The 20,397-nt window shown below is 38.0% G+C and overlaps 1 protein-coding gene across 1 annotated transcript in view; it reads right to left on the bottom strand.

The window, feature by feature from the left end:
• Positions 1 to 1,028: 1,028 nt before the first annotated feature.
• TNFRSF11B (TNF receptor superfamily member 11b) overlaps positions 1,029 to 20,397 on the bottom strand; it is a 50,665-nt gene continuing 31,296 nt past the window's right edge. Inside the window, exons 2-5 of the mRNA XM_072603220.1 lie at positions 11,584 to 11,953; positions 5,603 to 5,794; positions 4,289 to 4,513; positions 1,029 to 2,240 (exon numbers count right to left, since the gene is read on the bottom strand). Of these exons, the coding sequence (XP_072459321.1) occupies positions 1,852 to 2,240; positions 4,289 to 4,513; positions 5,603 to 5,794; positions 11,584 to 11,953 (1,176 nt within the window). The 3' untranslated portion in view covers positions 1,029 to 1,851. The remainder of the gene's footprint in view (positions 2,241 to 4,288; positions 4,514 to 5,602; positions 5,795 to 11,583; positions 11,954 to 20,397) is intronic.

The following is a 20,397-nucleotide window of genomic DNA, read 5'->3' as shown; positions in this document are numbered from 1 at the left end:
ACTGGAAAAGTAAAGGGGCCTTGGTTATAAAAGGCTTTGAATGCCAAAAAGCATTTTGTATTTTCTCTTGGAGACAATACAAAGCCATTGGGGTTTGCTGAGTAGGGGAGTAAAATGATCGGACTTGCACTTTAGGAAAATGATTTTAGTAGCTAACTGGAATATGAGATCAATGAGATGGAAGAGTAGAACTTGGACATTTGCTCAACTTAAACAAAATCTCTTGCTAGAGTTGCTGAATAAATAATTGAAAAAAGTTTTTTTGGATTGAATTAGTTTCCCAGTCCTCATTTCTCTTGGTGGAGCTGCTCAAGAAGGAATATTAGGAGACAAGCGTAAGCAGCATTAGAAACTGAGAACCAGTGCAATGCCTTCCAACTTAGCCCTTTAAATCTAATGCAATGTGATACTGTCAAAGTCACTGTGGTGTTGGACATGGGTTTGACTGAGAGGTTTATCATTTCATGGCTATTTGACCTCTAGACTCAGTTTCATCGTGTGTGTGTGTGTGTGTGTGTGTGTGTGTGTGTGTGTATTTTGCATGGGGAGAGAGGGAATTTTGATCTGGTATTCTCTGAGGATCCTTCTGGTTGATTATCTTGTCATTTGTTTTGATGTAATAGGAGTTCCAGGAGGAAACAGAAAGGTAAGTAAGGAAAGAAAGCTTTTGAGTTGAGGTCCTTTCCATCTACTGATGAACCTCAGAATTTCATTTCCATCCTGGCTTCTGTTTCAAGTACTAAAGTGTATGCCACTTGCCTTCCAAGGTTGAGGTTCTGATCATTTTGATCTCATCTTTGCTTGTTTTTGTGAGTACACGTTTTTGCCATCTACCAATATTTGCTGCTATCTTGGATAAGCCATATCTTATATATTCTGCTGAAATTACAGGCAGTTATTAATACTTTGATCACTCTGGGCTCTTAATCAATGGAAGGCAAGATAAGTGGAGCAGGGAAAATAGAGGAAGCACAAATCTCTAACTGCCCTTTTGAAGCAGAAGCAGTAAAAAGTGAAACACTGAAAAGTCCACTGAAAAAAAATTTAATGGTAAGATTTATAAAGTAAAATCATAAAATCTTTTAAATAAGATACATTCACTTTCTCAGAGCAGATAATTTACATATCACACATTTTTCCCACATTAAAAACTCAGCTAAATTATACATTTTTCCTATCCATAGATATCATAGCTTATACAATGAAAATTACATTATAAACAACACTCAAGGGAGGGAGAATGGCAGGACCTATTAGGAAATGCTACATAGTCTCCATCAAAAAAATATATATACTTTATCACTTTCATTTGTCATAATAATAAACAGAATATAAATTTCTCTTTCTAAAATTGTCTTATACAATTCCCATTTAAAATGATAAATATGTACAAACTTCCTATCTGAATGAATATAAATAGCAAATACTGCATTAGTGTTATCAGCACATTTGGAGCTTTTATACGAAATGGACTTTGGATAAAAGCATCCAGAACTGCTGAAAACTCCAAGTTCTCCCAGTTAGACATTCCCGTACATAGTAAGGCATGATGAAGTAAAAACATTTTCTGTCTGGGTTATTGTTTCCAGTTGAGTTACTTCTAGCAGTAAAAGGGGAAACAGAGTCAGTAGGTATTGAACCAGATCCAAGATTGGGGTGTACTGAACTTTGGGGGTATACTGTCTCTTACACATCACCAGGCTAGTCGCTTATTTACCAAATATTGGCCCAAAACAACAGAATGCATCTCCACACACTCTCCCACCCTCATGAAGAGATTGAGGAACAACTCAATCACATGTTCCATCATCTCACTGTGTGCGTGAACACCACCCCAAAGGTCATGGCTGGTTATAAGCAGCTTATTTTACTCGACTGGACTTGGTTCCCTATCATTTCTAGAAATAACTTCTGGTATAATCTATACATTGTAAAACTGTGCAAAAACTTGACCGTCTTCCTTAGACTCTGAAGGATTGCTTTGGGAAAATGGTATGTTTTTAAGTGTTTCAGTCCATGTGCCAAACCCTTCAGAGTATCTTGATCTCCATTTTTTATTCTCCACAGGTTAAGCAGCTTTAGGATCTGATCAGTTGATTTGCATGACTTCATCGTTTTTTCAACATCTTCCATTCCTACTTTCTTCCCAGGTAAGCTTTCCATCAGACTACGGAGCTGTTCCAGGGTGAGGTTCCAGCGTCCAATGTGTTTCACCACACTGTTTTCACAGAGGTCAATATCTGTGTAAATTAGGAATCAGAAAGAGATGCTATTGGATTCACATTCCCCTGATAAAGTCTCTAAAGCCAATATGTGATGGTTTTGTTCTGAGGATAACCTTTCTTTTCCTTTCTTAAGTAGATATAAATTATATAAAATAATAAGTTGATTAAAATAATAATAATTGAGAGAATCCAATAACTTAATCTGAAAAGAGCAGTAAAATCACAATGGAATAAAGTCAATAGACAATAGTCATTTATATTATTTAGGATTACTTGAATGTTGGGTTGTTTGGGGAGGAGTAGGTATATTATTTCAATAATGTCATCAAGGCTCTAATAATACCACAATCCACAGAACCCAATTCTGAAAAACAGAGAAGTTCTAAAATCCAACAGGCCTCAAGTGCAAGAGCACCATCATTACTGGGCATAAATTTGATGGATTTAGCCAAGGCAAAATTAATGACAATCCTGATCAATGGGTAGTGTGCTGCTCAAGAGTAGTCAAGTAAATATTTTCTTGTTCTCTTGATAATTAATATGTTCTAACCAAAATTAACTTCTGTGATATCAAGTTAGTCTTTAATAAATAAATAATCTCATGCAATTCCTATAATGAGAATAATCCCTGAAAAAATACTAAGAAATAAATAAGCAAATGGCCTTCATAAAGAGAAAACTTCAGAGATGACCTATGATATGAAAATGTGTAGAGAAGCTGCCCTATTTAAATAGGACACTGCCTTCTCAGTTTTAGGGGGCAATCATCCTATTGAAAAGAACTTTTATTCTCCCTTTTTCATCTTCATAAGAAATCTACCATCTGCAACAAACGAAAGCAACCAGCTGTTGTTTTGTCTGAGACTTTTACACTAAGAAAGAAATTATCCTTTAGGTCATTTGTCTACAGAAAATGTGTATTCAGAAAATGTTTTCCTGAATTTTCCTTTTCAGAATGGATACCAAATATCCACTGGTCTAGAACCTTTGCCTTGCCTTTTGATCTACGTGTCCTAAGACCTATAACTCACTTTGGATGCAGTTTGACTTTTCCTTTTGGTTCGCTGAGTATAAAAAAGGTTTGGGGATTATATTTTTGGGATTGTGTCCATGAACAAAGGAAAAAGAGATTTCTCTAGGAATGTTTTAAAATCTCTTATGCTGTTCATAAATACCTGATTTTAAAAGAACCCCATTCATAGAATCATTGATGGAAAAAGACCTTAAGAATCATCAATTATGTCCTTTTCATTTTACAGATAAAGAAACTGAGACCCAGAGAAACTATATGACGTGCCAAGAGTCACATAAGTATTACATATCTGAGAAGGGATTTGAACCTCCATAGTAGTCATACAATATCTCTACTATATTGTCCAAAATATTATATTGGCTCCAACAATGTTTGTTTTCATTCTGCTGACAGAATTCCAACAAATTCCAACTAAGGCACTAGGCCATGAGTGCCAGCTAATAGAATTGTTTTATTGAACTCTGAGTTTTAACTGAAAAAAATTGTAACTTCAGATATAGTGCCATTAATTCTTACAACATAAATTCTTAAAATTGTTTCTTGAAAAACAAGTTGCATCATGAGGATTATTGAGCTTATAAACTTTGCCTGATAAATGTGAGGTGCTTTAACAAATAAATACAACATATGTCCTTGATTAAAGTGGAAACTGAGCCCCATAGTGTTTAGAAGACTTGTTTGCTAGCTAAATAAGAAATCGAATAAGAAATCAAACTCCAGGTATAGGAGGCAGGCCTACAATCTATTTGGGCCTTACCAGACTCTCAGAATTGAAAGTAACTTTTTCTTACATTGTACCTCTATTTGGTTTCCAAAAGAAACAAGAGGAAAACAAATTCTGCTTCCTTTTGGGGAAATGGCATCTTATATTACATTAGCATATTGACCATATTATTTGGTCCCCTGCAAGGATTCAAGATGGAGGATCATCAGTTCCATAATACTCAACAGGGAAGTTGATTATTTCTCACTTCCAAATGAAAATATTTCTCTCGAATCCCTGCTTGGGTCTTGATTTGGAATATCATACCTTGAATAATCTTCTTAACCATATCCTGGTCTTTGTTTTGGTGTTTCCATAACTTGAGCAGCTGGAAGGTTTGCTCTTGAGAACTGTGCCTTCGTTTAATCCTTTCTATGGTTTCTGCATTCACCTTGGTACCAGGCAGACTGTCCACCAGAACACTGAGCCAATTTGGGGTAAACTTTGTAGGAACAGCAAATCTGAAGAATGCCTCTTCGCATAGGGTGACATCTAAATGGGATGAAAGAGGAAAATCAGTATAATAATGATATTGGACTCTGATTCTGGAGAAACTACTGATTTCTAGAAATATTACTTTCCTATGACAAGTTGTGTTAAAATTCAGTTGTATACAACAATTCTTTTAGCTGAAATTCTTTGTATAGTGCAACTCTGGTTAGAATTGTAGAAATAGAATATAAACTCCTTGAGAGCAAATTCTATTTCATGTATGTCCTTGAACAGAGTAGGCACTTAATTGTTTGCTGAGGTGAATTGAATTTCCAAGTTTTCTAGGGCACTTAGTATTTTTTCTTAGTTAATTTCGAAGAATAATGATAATATCAACATGACTAAAACTTTGCCTCTAACTATTTCTCTAATTTAATTTAAATAACGAAATTCAATTAATGCGTATCTAGTATCCACAGGTACTTTGGATTCAAGGCAAAAAATAGACATAGTCTCTACTGTTAAGGAAATTAGAATGTGACTTAGACAGAATAAGCATATTAAGGTCCCACATTATCCATATACAAAAACGTATGTCATATAGAGGACAAGTAGAAAGACCTATTATTTTGAATAGGAGTCCATATCCTATTTCTCTGTAGACTACTTCTCTTCTACCTTAGACAATAATATGCATGTTAGTTGAAAGTGACAATGTGATCTACCTTTAATTCCACTGTTTGAACTTTTCTCAACAGCCCACTCTGCACCCCTGCTCCTTCCTTCCTTCCTTCCCTAGCATCCAATGAATGATATCTGAATATGAGGCACAAAGGGGACCAAATGAAGGTAGAAAAGACTATGTCAGGCAGGAAGTAGGAATGCATGAGATAATAGTAATTTTTTAAGTATCCTCATTAAATTGTAGATATGGACATGAAAGATCATAGCCATAAACAACACAACACTCAGGAATGACTGTTGAATAAACTGAGGCAGGGAGGTTCTGAATGACATTGAATGAGTCAGCGTAAATCATACTAGATGGAAAAAATGCCCAAAGACGCAGAAAGGAAGAGGTTTTAGGGCAAGTCTTATCATGCAAAGTACTGCTACTCTGCCAGAGAAAGGCTTTGGGAGCATAATTACCTATTCCACATTTCTGAGTTGCTTCTGTCTTTCCAGCGCAGAGATTGTCATGAGTTGCATTTCCTTTTGATGCCATTTGGAAACCAAGGGCACTGCAATCTGTGTGTTTCCTGCATGGTGCTTTAGAGGAAGTCTCATCTGAGAAAAATCCATCTGGGCACCTTTTGCAAATGGTATTTCGCTCCGGGGTTCCTTCAGGAAGGAAAACAGCCAGTTTAGCACTTCAGAATCAAAGACTCTCACAGCAGGTATGGCATTAGTATGGTTCTGAAAATCCTCTAAAAAGTCCTCTGCTAAGTCATCTCCACTGCTGTAGACCACGTTATTCTTTAGAATGACTTTCTATGTTCACTTATACCACAGGCAGAATGGTCAGGAAAGAACAGATGTCAACTGAGTCCTTTAAACTTTTGTTCTTGAAAAATCATGGACTCTGGTAGAAAATAACTTCTGTATGTTGTTCAATCATTCCTAGGAATTAATGTAATCTAAATGTCATGTCTCTAAATTCTAACCAGCCACTAGTGATGTTCTTTCTTGCCTTGTACATCAGCATACACACTGCCTAATAAATGTGCTAACCTCAAGAAGTAAAATTTTACAATATAATAAAGTGCTGAACAAAGGAAGGGAAATAGAGCTGCCTCCAAAATGTAAACCTGCCATAGAACAACATAATAGATGTTCGATGATATCCCATTTTGCTTTAGCTGTTGTGTTCAAGAGAACAGCCATTATAACTTACAGGAAGTATAGATTGTATGGGCATTTCAGTGCACTGCGGGAAGAGATTTGATATGTTTAGAGAAAACATTAATAGGAAGAACTTGAACCAGTCAACAAATAAAAATGCCATTAAAATAAATAATGTCAATACTCTCTTTTATGCATGGATATGTCAAATATTGCCAGTGTATTTGCATATGAAAATATCTCCATCTAGTGTGGGTTAGCAGTATTTAAATTATATTTACAACAAGAGATCATTCAAACGCATTGAACAACAGGAGCATGCTATACAGAGCTAACTACTGGAATATGTAAATGGAGAGAAATGTGTAATTCTCCTCCCAGTTAGAGACAGCTAGGTGACACAGTGCATAGAGTTCTCGGTCTGGAGTCAGAAGGGCTTGAGTTCAAATCCAGCCTCGGATACTAACCGTGTGACCCTAAGCAAGTCACTTAAATCTGTTGAACTGTTTCGTCATCTGTAAAAATGAAGATAATAATGGCACCTGCATCCTAGGGTTGTTGTGAGGATCAAATGAGATAATTATAAAGCATTTAGCACAGTGCCTGGCATGTAGTAAGCACTATATAAATGTTAGCTATTATTATTATTAATCTACTAATATTCATCTCAGAAAAGCTTGTTAGTTCTCACATAGAAGATCCTATTTATAATCTATTCTATATATTTATATTTATCTGCCTATCTATATATCTATCTTCCTTCCTTCCTTCCTTCCTTCCTTCCTTCCTTCCTTCCTTCCTTCCTTCTTCCCTTCCTTCCTTCTTTCCTTCCTTCCTTCCTTCCTTCCTTCCTTCCTTCCTTCCTTCCTTCCTTCCTTCCTTCCTTCCTTCCTTCCTTCCTTTCTTCCTTCTTCCCTTCCTTCCTTCCTTCCTTCCTTCCTTCCTTCCTTCCTTCCTTCCTTCCTTCCTTCCTTCTTTCTTCTATCCTGGCTTTTTTTTTTTCTTTTTAACTAGACCTATGATTTCTTCATTATGGAGGACTTTGCAGGAGGAACTTTAATTTTGCCAAAGTAGGAAAATAACAGGCCCCTAATTTATAACCTTTGAGAGCTGCCTAGAGGACACAGGAAGGCTAAGAGACTTGCCTGTGGTCACATAGTTAAGATCCATCAGAGGCAGGAACTGAACCCAGGCCTTCCTCAAAGCTAGCCCCTCATTTGGTAACCCATGTTTTCTTTTTCCTTTGCAACCAATGGGTATTTAATAACTTGGGTGAACAAAGAGTAGCAATGAAAAAGCTTTTAAGGGAAATTTTAGAAACTTCTTAATACCTTCCTATTCTTCATTCAATATGTTTTCTAAGATGCATTAATACCAAGTAATGCGAAAATTTATTTTAATTATTATTTTATTATAAGATTAGAAAAATAGGGATAGTGTGACCTAGTGACTGGACTATCAAAGGACTATAATTTTACTGCAGAAATCTCCAATATAATTTTATTTTAGACACTATTATACTATTTTATAGAGGATGACAACATCTTAGAGTAAGGAATCCAATCAATTCAACAACCATTTATTAAGTGCCTACCACATGCTAGGTAGGGGTGGGTCTGTGGCCTCGAGGCCACCTGTGACCCTCTAGGTCCTCAAGTATGGCCCTTTGAATCCAAACTTCACAGAACAAACCCCCTTAATAAAAGGATTTGTTCTGTAAAACTTGAACTTAGTCAAAAAGCTGTATCCAAGGACCTAGAAGGCCATGTGTGATCTTGAGGCCACGGGTTCCCCATCCCTGGAAGGGCTTTAGATATAAAGAGAAAAAAAAGAAGAAAAAAGTTGCCTCAGTTCTCAAGAAGCTTATATTCTATTGAGTTATGTCTAAACAGATAAGTATTTTTTGGTCATTTTTAACTCTTCTTGACCTCATTTGTTTTTATTTTTTATTTTTGTTTTTTGCTTTTGTTTTGTGGCAAAAATACTGCAGTGGTTTGCCATTTCCTTTTCCAGTTCATTTTACAAATGAGGAACTGAGGAAAGTGGGATTTAGTAACTTGCTCTGGGTTATACAGCTAATAGGTATCTGAGGTTGGATTTCAACTTAGGACGATCAGTCTCCCTGACTCCAGGCTGGGCAGTTTATCTACTGCAGCACCCAGTTAACCCAAACAGATAATTATATAGCATGGCAATTTGAGAAAGTGGGAGGAATCATGAAAACTAAAAGGAATCAGATAAGGATTCCTGGTAGAGGTGGCCCATGACTTGAGTAGTCAGGGATACCAGAAGGCAGAGGTATGTGTAAGACCTGGATTCCAATATTGGCTGTGATTTGTGATTCTGGGAAAGTGACTTAAGCTCTCTGTGTGCCTCAGATAACTCTCTAGGAATGAACAATTAACTTATAGAATGAATGTTGGTTGAAAGAGTTGTTGGGGAAATTAACATTGGTGGAAAGAGCTTCCATAGAGATGATGTAGCATCTTTCTAGTATTTGAGTATAAATCTAAGTAGCTGACCCTCTTTCCTAACTTCATGTGAGCAGAAATATGAAGCACAGTCCTTAGGATCACCAGAATGTGCAGAAATAGACCTGCAATACAGCTGGAGGATGCTACCATTCTGGTATAAGAAATTTCATGTGGCTTAGAAGTATAGAAGGGTCAGGAAAAGAAAACAAGTTGCAGAGGCATTTCATTGAAAAAGGGGGAGGAATGGGGGAAGATTAATGTTTTGGAAACAGACATCCCATATCCTTCCTTCTGCTTGTGTTGGAAAACATTTTCCAGTTGAGAGGATAGCCTGTGTGTTCATGGAAAATGGGAGGTGGGGGGGAGACAGAAGTAAATGAGGTCTTCTGTGGTGGGCTGAGTAGAATGACTGCCTTTGTCCTGAGAATTCTGGCCTGACATTTCTCTTTGCAAACATGGTTTCATGCTCCCTTCAAGAAGGTACCTATTTCTCAGCTTGATTATTCTATAAATTTCTTCACTCAAATCTAAAATGTCCACTTCTTCTGCAGTCTAGATTAAAATTATTAAATTATTTTTAATAATCCTATATTCATTACAAGCTAGGGAGGGTTGGGTGAGCAGAATTCCTCCCTCAAGTGTTCCCAGAAAATTAATTTTACAGTGAGAGAGAGAGAGAGAGAGAGAGAGAGAGAGAGAGAGAGAGAGAGAGAGAGAGAGAGAGAGAGAAAGAGAGAGGCAGAGAGATAGAGGGAAAGAGAGAGATGGTGATGATGATGATGTACTGTCATGTATACTGCAGAAGGAATTCTTTTTTCAGGAATGGGTTGAACTACATTGCTAATGAGATGGTATCTTCCACGTCTGAAATTCTGTGATTTTTGTAGAGTGATTCTACAGGGACAGAAGTGGCAATGGCAGATAGGCGGTGTAGCGTATAGAACAGTAGAATCATGGAGAACTGAGTTCAAATTATGCCTCAGTACTTACTAGCTTTATGACCCTCGGTAAATCACTTAATTTCTCTTGGCCTCAGTTTGTTTATTTATAAAATGGGAATAATAATAATCCTGTCCCTGAGGCTGAATTGGAGCTAGGTGGTACAGTGGATACAACACCAGGCGAGAGTCTGGAAGACTCATCTTCATGAGTGCAAATCCAGCTTCAGATACTTACTAGCTGTGTGATGGCAAGTCACTTAACCCTGTTTACCTCATATTTTGTCATTTGTAAAATGAGCTGGAGATGGAAATGGCAAACTACTCCACTATCTCCGCCAAGAAAATCTCAAGAAAACTCCAAATGGGGTCACAAAGAGTTGTATATAACTAAAAAAACTTAAAAATTTTTCTGATTCCAGGACCAGTATTTTAGCCATTGGAGTCACCTAGCTGTTCATCATCTGTCTGACCTTCTTATTTTCACTTACTGTCTTTGTGATCTTGGGCAGGTATCCCTTAGTTTTATTGTCCTTAGTTGGACTGATAATCTCCAAAGGCTAACTTAGTTCTAAAATGCCACAATTCTTTGAAATATTCTAAAAATCAAGTATAAATGTATGGGCTATGTTGGAATTATAAATGTGGTAAGCAAAAATCAGCTTGTTTGATGACTCCATGGTGTGTGACCCAAACTTGTATTCTCAAAATATAGGATCAGGGAAATAGGTCAGAACATATGATTTAATTGATATTCCTAGGTGAGGAAAACAAGTTGCCATCTTTACAATCTTATAGAGTCGCATATGGTAGAGGTATTAAACACTGTCCAGTAGGCCATGCCACCAGCAACACTCCCAAGTGTATGTGTGTTGGGGATGGGAGGTGGTGGTGAAGAGGGCAGATTAAAATATATTTGGGAAATGTTTAATAAAATAAATTAAAATATGATAAAACATGGATAACGTTAATATGTGGGTTTCTAAGTCAACATGTGGCCTGCAGGAATCCTTACATATGGTTTAGCGGTCTCCATTTCTACTTGAGGTTGATGCCACTCACCTTGAGCACTAAGAAGTTCCATAACTTGCCTGGGGAACCTAGCCAGTGTGTGTCAGATGAACCTAGCTCTTCCTGTCTGCAAGGACAGTTCTCTAACCATCACACCACCCTATTTTTCAAAATATAAAGGAAAGGAAACACTTTGTCTGTAGATGAGCATTTAGGTTTGGCTTTAACAATTTGTTTCATCTAAAATGAAGAATAAAAATACTGAAGGCACATTGCTCCAGCCTTTATCCTTTTCAGACACACAGCACATGTTTGAATTCCCTGCCAAAGGAAGAGCCGGCTTTCTTTTTAATAATAAAAATATGCGCTCCCAAATGGCTCCCATTTTTTGACATAATTTATTATAACTGTGCATTGTTGCAGCTCTGGCGCCTCATTAATATTGGTATAATTACTCTCTTGGTATCAATTAACATTTCTGATGTTTGTCAAAAAGCATTGTAGCTTGAAGCAGCCAGCTTCCAAATGAAAAACGGAGTATTTATCAGGTATAAACAGTGTAACCCAGAGTAGGCGCCTTTGAAAAAAGGGCAATCCATCATGTTTCTCATTAGAGGGTAATTTGCTACATTTGAGACTTGTCACTAAATTGCATTTTAGTAGCACCGGATTCCTCAGAGAGCAGCTCTTTTGGCAATGGTCCATAGCAGAGGTATACCCCAGGAAGCTTCTCCCATTCTTTTGGAGTTTACTATCCTGCTATAGCATCAGAACAAGTTTGTTTCTCTGTCTTTCACTCTGGTGACTCTCCTGTACTAGGTAAAACACTAATTAATTTTATTGGGGATGGAAATCAGCCACCTACCTGCTTGTACTACACCAAATCCTGGGGGACAGCTAGTGTGCCTTAGACAAAACTCCAGTTCCAGATACCTTCCTTCCACGCATTCACACACTCGGTTGTGAGTGCTGTTACACTCCTGTTTCACATACTGCAGCTCTTTGCACATTCCACTGCAGTATAGACACTCCTCGTTAAAATGCCAGCTCTTGGTGTAGTAGTGATGGGGGCAAGGCTCACACTGGGTCTGTCTCCTTGTGGTACAGTGCTGCTTCAGGTAAGTGCCTGGGGGGCACTGGTCACACAGCAGCTGGCGAGATGTTTCGGGGTCATAATGAAGGTATTTTGGAGGAAAGGTTTCCTGTGTGGTCCACTTCACTGAGATGTCCAAGAACTAGAATGAGGAAAGGAAATGGATGTGGTTAAATATCAAGGTCTGATCTTCCCTCTGTAGCAGTGCTACTTTGTATCAAAGTTCCTACCTCAGTATAGTGCCTAGCTTGATACATCAAGGATCTGGGATTTCCTTAGGGTCATTGATATAAGGCTATATGGGACCTCGGAAGACAATTCCTTCATTTTGCAGATAAGGAGAATGAGGCTAAGAGAAATGATTATTTCTCTCCTATATTAATAACCAGTTATTGAATTAGGATTAAGGTATTTCCCCTTCCTTTCCTCCTTTACAAATCAGCCCCTGTAGGTTATTCAGGCAGCCTTTGAAGTGGGGGGCTCATGATGAGATGAAATCATGGGAGAAACTGACCCAACAGGAAAGCTCAGATCTGTTCAGTAGGCAAAGAAATTTTTGTTTGAGTGAACTGATGGATTCTGACCCTTTGTGTTTTACTCAGACAGGTCTGAGTAGAAGTGGATAACCCACTTTGTCTAGATTACCCAGATGGAGTTTCATAGATGAAATGGGTGATATGACCAAGACTGAGTGATCAGAGTCATGTCCCCCAGACCCTTATTAGAATAAGCTCACTTCTCATTATAATATTCATCTTCTTATTAGTTGCTAACCAATCAGAGTTGATGGTCACCCTCAGGAATACCCACTCTTCCAAGGGCATATAAGCATTGAGGGGGTTCTATGAAGGGTCTTTGGCATTTAAGAATGCCAATCACCCTTTTATTAATTATATGCTAGCATGATTAATAAAATGATCAATTACTACAAAACTGTGTTTCTTGAACTTTTTATATGTCACAAGGCTTATGGAGATTAAATGATTCACACAAAGTCAGATTAGTAAACATCCAAATCATGATTTGAACCCAAGACATCTGACTCCCACATTGCTTTTCCATGACCATAAATGCTCTGCTCTCTTACTTGATGGTCTCCAAGCATTTCTATGACTTAAAATTTTGATCACCTGGTGGCCAATCATTTGTTGATGAACTTTTCCAAAGTGGACTGTTTGTTCTCCAGCAAGAGATATTATTTCGTTGCTGAAACCTAGCCAGTTGAGTAGGACCTTCCAAGGCCTTTTACTCAACTAGTGTGGCCTTTGAGAACCAAAGGTCACCTCTCTCTCATGATAAGACAACTAGGTGGCATAGTGAATTACATATTGGTCTAGGGAATCAGAAACTTTTGCATTTAAATGCTGCCTTAGATATTACCTGTACAATGTTGGGGAAGTCATTTAACTTCCCCCAGCATCAATTTTCTCATCTATAAAATGGGGATAATAATAACATCTACCTCATAAGGTTGTTGTGAGGATCAGACAAGATAACATACATAAATCATTTTAATCAACCTTAAAGTGCTATAGATATGCAACTTACGAGCATATGGAGTAGTAAAAATCAGAGTTGGACTCCCTTGGAAGAACCAGCAAACAAAACATTTTAAATAGACACAGACTTATCCTTTAGAACAGTTCTGGGGTCCACAGACTGAGGTGGATTTTTAAAAATATTTTTATAATAATATTTCAATGTAGATGATTTCTTTTGTAATCCTATACATTTTATTTGTATTTGTATTTATTTATTAGTATCTATATGCATTTGTATTTAAAAATGTTATTCTGAGAAGTCCATAGGCTTCAGCAAGTTACCAAAGAGGTCCATGACACAAAGATGGTCCTGCTCCAGGGGATTACCATCCAACACTCAAAACACTGACTTTACCCAACATGTAATGAACATACAGACAACATTGGTAGAAAGAACACTATTATAGGAATTTATTTCTAGTCTGGCTCTATCACTAATTCATGGTGTAACCTTGGACAAGTCAATTGCCCCTTTACTTCTTCATTTTCTCATCTGCAAAATAAGGGGTTTGGCTTAGATGATTGTTAAGGACCCTTCTAATCCCTATAGTCGACAGCTCTACGATCATAACCAAAATAAATAGTTAAGGAAATTAGTATTTGTAGTTTGTACAGACAATGGGACTATTGAATTTAGGGGTAAGGCATAAAGTTAGAGTTGGGAAAGAATTATATGTTTATAGGGTCAATGTCTGGCACAAAATCATCATCTCCAACCATGGGGAGGAGAAGATGAGATTCAATATCAAAAGATATTTGTTAAGAGCCTAGTATGTGAGTTAGACACTATACTAGACAATGGAGATACAGAGACAAAGAAACAGTTGTGACCTCATGAAGCTTTCTAACGCAAGAGAGAGAAATGGGAGAGGGAGGGGAAGAGAGAGAAAGAGAAGGAGAGGGGTTGAGGAGGTGGAGGGGAGAGAGAGAGAGAGAGAGAGAGAGAGAGAGGGAGAGAGGGAGAGAGAGAGAGAGAGAGAGCGCTACACAAGTAAGCAAATTTCAAGCACATACAAAGTAATTTAGACAAAATATTAACAACTGGTGGGTCTGGTAGGGGTTTGTTACAAGAGATAGCACCTGGGTTATTCTTTGATGGAAGCTAGGAATTTTAAGAGTCAGTGGCAAGGAGGGAGTGACCATCTATAAAGACATAGAGGTGGGAGATGGAATGTCTTATAGTTGCATCAAGTCAAGTCAACAAGTATTTATTAAGCACATGCTATGTTCCAGGCACTGTGCTAAGAGGTGGTGCCACCAAGAATAAAAATAAACACAGTTCCTTTTCTCAAGAAGCTCACAGTCTAATGACTACAAGTTTGCAGCACCACATAAATAAATGATGACCGTGATGGAAACTGCTGAGCTGGGAGAGAAAGGAGTTTGCTCAAGAGATGAGGACTGCTTGTTAGAAGTCTGGGGGGAGGGGAGAGGATGATGATGATGATAGTTCATGGACAACTTCCTATGAATAACAACTGCAATTCAATCTAGTCAGCCCAATGTTTATCACAATGTACATAAGAAAATAAATTGAAAACCTAGTTTTGAATCAAGATTTTTTTTCTTATTAGATCCAAGAAGGTCTTCTAGGACACTGGTATGGTTATTTATTCAAATGACAGGAGGTGTGTATTACGGTTAAAGGACACCAATATTAACTGTTTTCAAACTTTAGAGAGGTAAAAGGCTAGAACACATCATTACTTTTTCCAGCCTCATGTACTGATTTACTGAATCTCAAAACCTCACTGACACTCACTGCAATGGGGCATCTATCCAAAGACAGAGAAGAGCATTGCTTTAGTTTTGGTGGAAACTATATGCATGTTCATAAACATGCAGATGTTTCCATAAGAGGAACTTCACTCTCTTCTTACCACAGGCTTTAGAATTCCAAGAGGATGAAATGTTGACATTACTTGGAAGGGGTCTATTGTCAGCTGCCTGACAATTTGTCGATTGTTTCTTCACTTTGACACCTGCATACCAGTATTCATAGAACTCTGCATCATCCATGATCATCATGATCACCTTACCTCAGAACCTTGGACTCTGTCCCTGGAAACTCCTATGTTATTACACGATTTCTTGCTTGGATTTTTTTCCTCCATCATACTTTCAGTCCATTTCTATGCCATTATACCACACACATTACTCTCACCCCTTTCCAGTTTCCCTGTTTTCTTCCTTCAGACAGGCATTTTTTTGCTTGCTTGTATCTGAATCCTTAGAGCACAGTGCTTGCCACATAGTAAGCCAGTAAATGATTAACAAATTCTCTGTCTGTCTCTCTCTCTCTCTGTGTCTCTCTCTCTCTGTCTCTGTCTGCCTCTCTGTCTCTGTCTCTGTCTCTCTCTTACTCTCTCATTCTCTTTCTCTCTCTCTTCTGTCCCTTTATAGTGTGGATATGACCCTAGGTTCTAAAAGGGGATGCAAAAGATTTAAAGTTTTAGGCGCTCTTAATGATCTCACAAGACTTCAGGTTCAGTAATAGACCATATGTTTGAAGAATAGTCTAAGTTTGGCCTTATACACACACACATATGTACATGCACATATACATATATACTGTATATATACATACATACATACATACACACATATACATATATATTTTCCCTCCAAATATCCTAATACTGAGAGAGGTCTGATGAGTTACTAGTATCATCTTTCCATGGAGGAATGTAAACAGTTCAATTTTAATAATGCCTTTATCATTTCTCTTTCCTGTTTACCTTTTCATGCTTCTCTTGATTCTTGTATTTTAAAGTCACATTTTCTATTCAGCTCTGGTCTTTTCAACAAGAATCCTTGGAAGTCCTCTATTTCATTGAAGTTCCACTTTTACCCCTGAAGGATTATACTCAGTTTTGCTGGGTAGATGATTCTTGGTTTTAATCCTAGCTCCTCTGACCTCCAGAATATGACATTCCAAGCCCTCCAATCCTTTAGTGTAGAAGCTGCTAAGTCCTATGTTATCCTGATTGTGTTTCCACAATATTTGAATTGTTTCTTTCTGGCTACATGTAATATTTTCTCCTTGACAGGGGAACTCTGGAATTTAGCAACAATATTCCTAGGAGTTTTCTTTTGGGGATTTCTTTTAGGAGGTGATTGGTGGATTCTTTCTATTTTTATTTTACCCCCTAGTTCTAGAATATCATGGCAGCTTTCTTTGATACTTTCTTGAGAGATGATGTCTAGGCTCCTTTTTTTGATCACTGCTTTCAGGTAGTCCAATAATGTTTAAGCTGCCTCTCCTGGATTCATTTCACAGGTCAGTTGTTTTTCCATTGTCTTCTATTTTTTCATTCTTTTGCTTTAGTTTTAAATTTTGTATAGTTTTAAATTCCCATAATGGCATTAGCTTCCATTTGCTCAATTCCAATTTTTAAAGAATTATTTTCTTCAGTGACCTTTTGGACCTCTTTTTCCATTTGGCTTATTCTGCTTTTTAAGGCATTCTTCTCTTCATTGGCTTTTTGGGCCTCTTTTGGCATTTGGGTTAGTCTAATTTTAAAGGTGTTATTTTCTTTAGCATTTTTTGGGGTTTCCTTTAGTAAGCTGTTAACTTCTTTTTCATGATTTTTTTTTTTTTGCTTCACTCTCATTTCTCTTCCCAATTTTTGCTCTGCTTCTTTTACTTGATTTTCAAAATCCTTTTTGAGCTCTTCCATGGCCTGAGACCACTTCATATTTTCCTTAGAGGCTATGGATTCAGGAGTTTTAGCTTTTTCATTTTCTTCTGGCTTTATGATTTACTGTTCCTCATCACCAATGATGTAAGAAAATATCTCTTCACAGAGAAAGTAAGAATCTATAGCTTAATTGATTTTTGAGCTTAAGTGGAGGGCTCCAGGAGCAGCCTCTGCTTCAGTAGTGGCTGCAACTGCCCTGGAGTTGGGGCAGAGGCTAGGGCCAGACCATGCTCCCCTCCTCAGCCAGGTGAGAGACCCTTCCCATTGACCTTTGAAGCTGTCTTTAGCATTTGAGGATTGAAAAGTCTGGAATCCACAGCAGCCAACCGGGATTCAGTCCCCTAAAGCCTGCTCCTGCTAAGTCTGCGTAGGTGTGGCCCATGTTGAATTGCGCTCCACTCTGAATCTGGTACAATAGATCTTTCCCTACAACCTTCCCGATTGTCTTAGGCTGGCAATTTGCTTTATTCTGTCATTTTGTGGTTTCTGCTGCTCTAGAATTTGTTTAGAGTCATTTTTATAGGTTTTTTGGGGGGGTTGGGAGGGAGCACAGTAGCAGGTTTATGCTTCTACTCTGCCCTCTTCTCTCGCTTTTCTAAGATGCCACTTCAGCACCATCTTCTGAATGAAGCCTTCCCTGGTTCTCCCGACCGTGAACTGCACTTCTTCCATGTTATCTTGTATGTAACTACTTTCTATTTATTTACTTTACACTTATTTTATATATGTTTACATATATAAGGATCTTTAAGGGGGGCCCTGAGCTCGACTTTATGAGTTGTGATCTTTTCCAGAAACACTGGACCCAGAGCATTCAGGAGGCTCTGAATGTGTCAAGGACAAAGCCCTATTTCCTGAACCTCCCACTCCTTAGTTGACATAATTTGTTGTTTGCACCCCAAGCTGGATTCCCCTTGTGCCCTTGGGAGGCAAGATAGGCACCAGCAAGTCTGTACTAGGCTGTCAAAATGCTTGTGCAGCTGGGGTCATTTGCAAATAAGCAGACCTTCCTATCTTCATCGTCTAGCATTTTCCAAGGGAAAAGAAAGAGACTTTTGCAATTCCCTTGCTCCTCCCCTTTGGGAGAGTTTTTTTTTTTCATTTTCCCTGACTTTACTGTACCTGTCCCCTCTCATGCCATGCCTTTTCCTGGTATCTCCTCCTTCCTTTTTCCTGCTGTCATAAATATGCAAACTTCTGTATGAATTATGAACTCTTTTGGTTTAACATGCAAGTTAATTTCTCACGTAATAAAACTGGTTTTCACATAAGTTGTGATGTGATTGCCTGTTGACAGTTTGTACATATGTACTGGCATTAGGATGTAAGGCCCTTGTGAGAAGGGCTTGTTTAAATTTTTTGTATTTTTATCCTTAGCACCAAACATAGTGCTTGGCTGTTGATACACTGACTACCACTCACTAGGTCTGGGAGTTATGATCTATATTATTTGAATGTTGAAAGATGAGGAGAGGACCACATAGAATAATTGATTAAACATAAGACTGAACTAAAGAGGACTGAATTATCCCCCAGGCACTGCTTAGAACTTGTGATATGACCGCTTCTACAGTACAATTTCCCTTTGTATCTTAATGACATTTCTCTCCATTAGAGAGGTCATGCTTGAAAAGCTACTGAAATTTCCTTAAAGAATAGTGTTGTATATAAAAAACATCTATACTGTCCCTTGGGTCAGAGTAGTAAAACTAGGTGTTGAAAGACTGGCTTGTTCCCAGTTTGAACTGACTTGGGGTGTCCCAGTTAAAAACTCAGCAAAGAAGGAAAAGAAAATAATAATAATAATTCTGATTTTCGTAGAGTGATTTGTAAATAACAACTGAATCTTGTTGAAGTTACTAAACTAGAGAAACAAAAAAAGGTTCCAGACTACGGCGTCACTGTGACATAACCCCAACCCAACCCTGAACACTATATAAGCTTCCATTGTGTATCAGTGAAAGTGAACTGTGGCTTGAGGATTATGGTATGTGGAAGGGAGAACAGCAATTGAACTGGCCTAGGATTTTTTTCTGACTTTGCTTTTTTTTTTTTTCCCATACTAGGTTTGCTACCTCATTTACAGGTTAGCAAGGAAAAGGGGGAATTCTAGGACTGCCTTAGAGTTTTCAATTGACTCAGAGGGAGTTATCTCAGGGAAGCAGAAGTGAAGGGTGAGGAGGAAGCAATTATAACTCTGGCTTAGTCAGGACCTCTTCGAATCAATTATACTCTTTGGGAAGACCTCATGATGGCTCTCATTGCTACCCTTTTTGAGTCTAAGGGGTTACCTTCATCCAGAGTAGCTCCTTTGCACTCATTGAAGGCTTGGGAAAGATACAAAGAATTACTTTATTCTATTTCAAACCTAGAGTCCCTTGAAGCTACTTCATAGTTCTAAAACACTCCGTAGCAGGTATGGTTCTTACCTTGGGTACAGTGGGATCTTTTCCTCACCAGCTGCCTCCTTTCCTCTCTCATTGTGCCCTAAATCGAGTGGGAGTAGAGGGCCTGTGTCCTCTTCTCCCCTGATGCCCCCAAAGATTCTCTTCCAAGTGATTTGGTAGTAATCACAACTCTTATCTTCACCAGCTAAAATGTTTAATGCCTCCATTGTTTAGCAAACTGACTGGTTACTGGCAATCCAGATGGCAATTTGGCAATTTGGTCTAGTGGGCATGTACTGGACATTTTAGTGACCCTTTTGTGACTTTTAAATGGGATTTAATCCTCCTCAAAAAGTCAGTTGAGACACAGATGGTGCCAAGGGATGGGTCAATTCTGGTTACAATTTAAAAACTTGTACTTTTTAAGTGCCTATTATGTGCCAGTCACTATGCTAAACACTTTATAGTTATCTTACTTGATTCTCACAACAGCCCTGTGTGGTAGGTGCTATTATCCCCTATTATAATTGAGGAAACTGAGGCAGAGAGAGATTAAATTATTTGCCTAGTTTCACAGAACTAGTAAGTATCTGAGACAAAATTTGAACTCAGGTCTTTCTGACTCCAGGTCCAGTGCTCTGTGTACCATGGCACCACCTAATTGCCTCTAACCACTATTTTGAGTTTAAGGCAGTCCTTTAGAATAAAAAAAAATGGTAATGATGGAGACCATGATAAGACCTTCCTAAAGTTTACTATTAGTTATTAGAGTTCCTGATCAAACCAGAATTCTCAATGCTTCGTTCCCATCTTTCACTTCTAGTTCCCTGAGATAATTTACCCCAAGTCCATTGAAAGGGCTAACGTGGTCTTAAAACACAAAATGAATAAGAATTACTTTATATCTTGTTGCCTTTTCATTACCCTGGACGTTGAAAGTAGCTAGGAGCTACATTT

Source organism: Notamacropus eugenii, chromosome 4, assembly GCF_028372415.1.
Source record: "Notamacropus eugenii isolate mMacEug1 chromosome 4, mMacEug1.pri_v2, whole genome shotgun sequence".
NCBI lineage: Eukaryota > Metazoa > Chordata > Mammalia > Diprotodontia > Macropodidae > Notamacropus > Notamacropus eugenii.
This window is presented reverse-complemented; position numbering and strand designations above follow the sequence as displayed.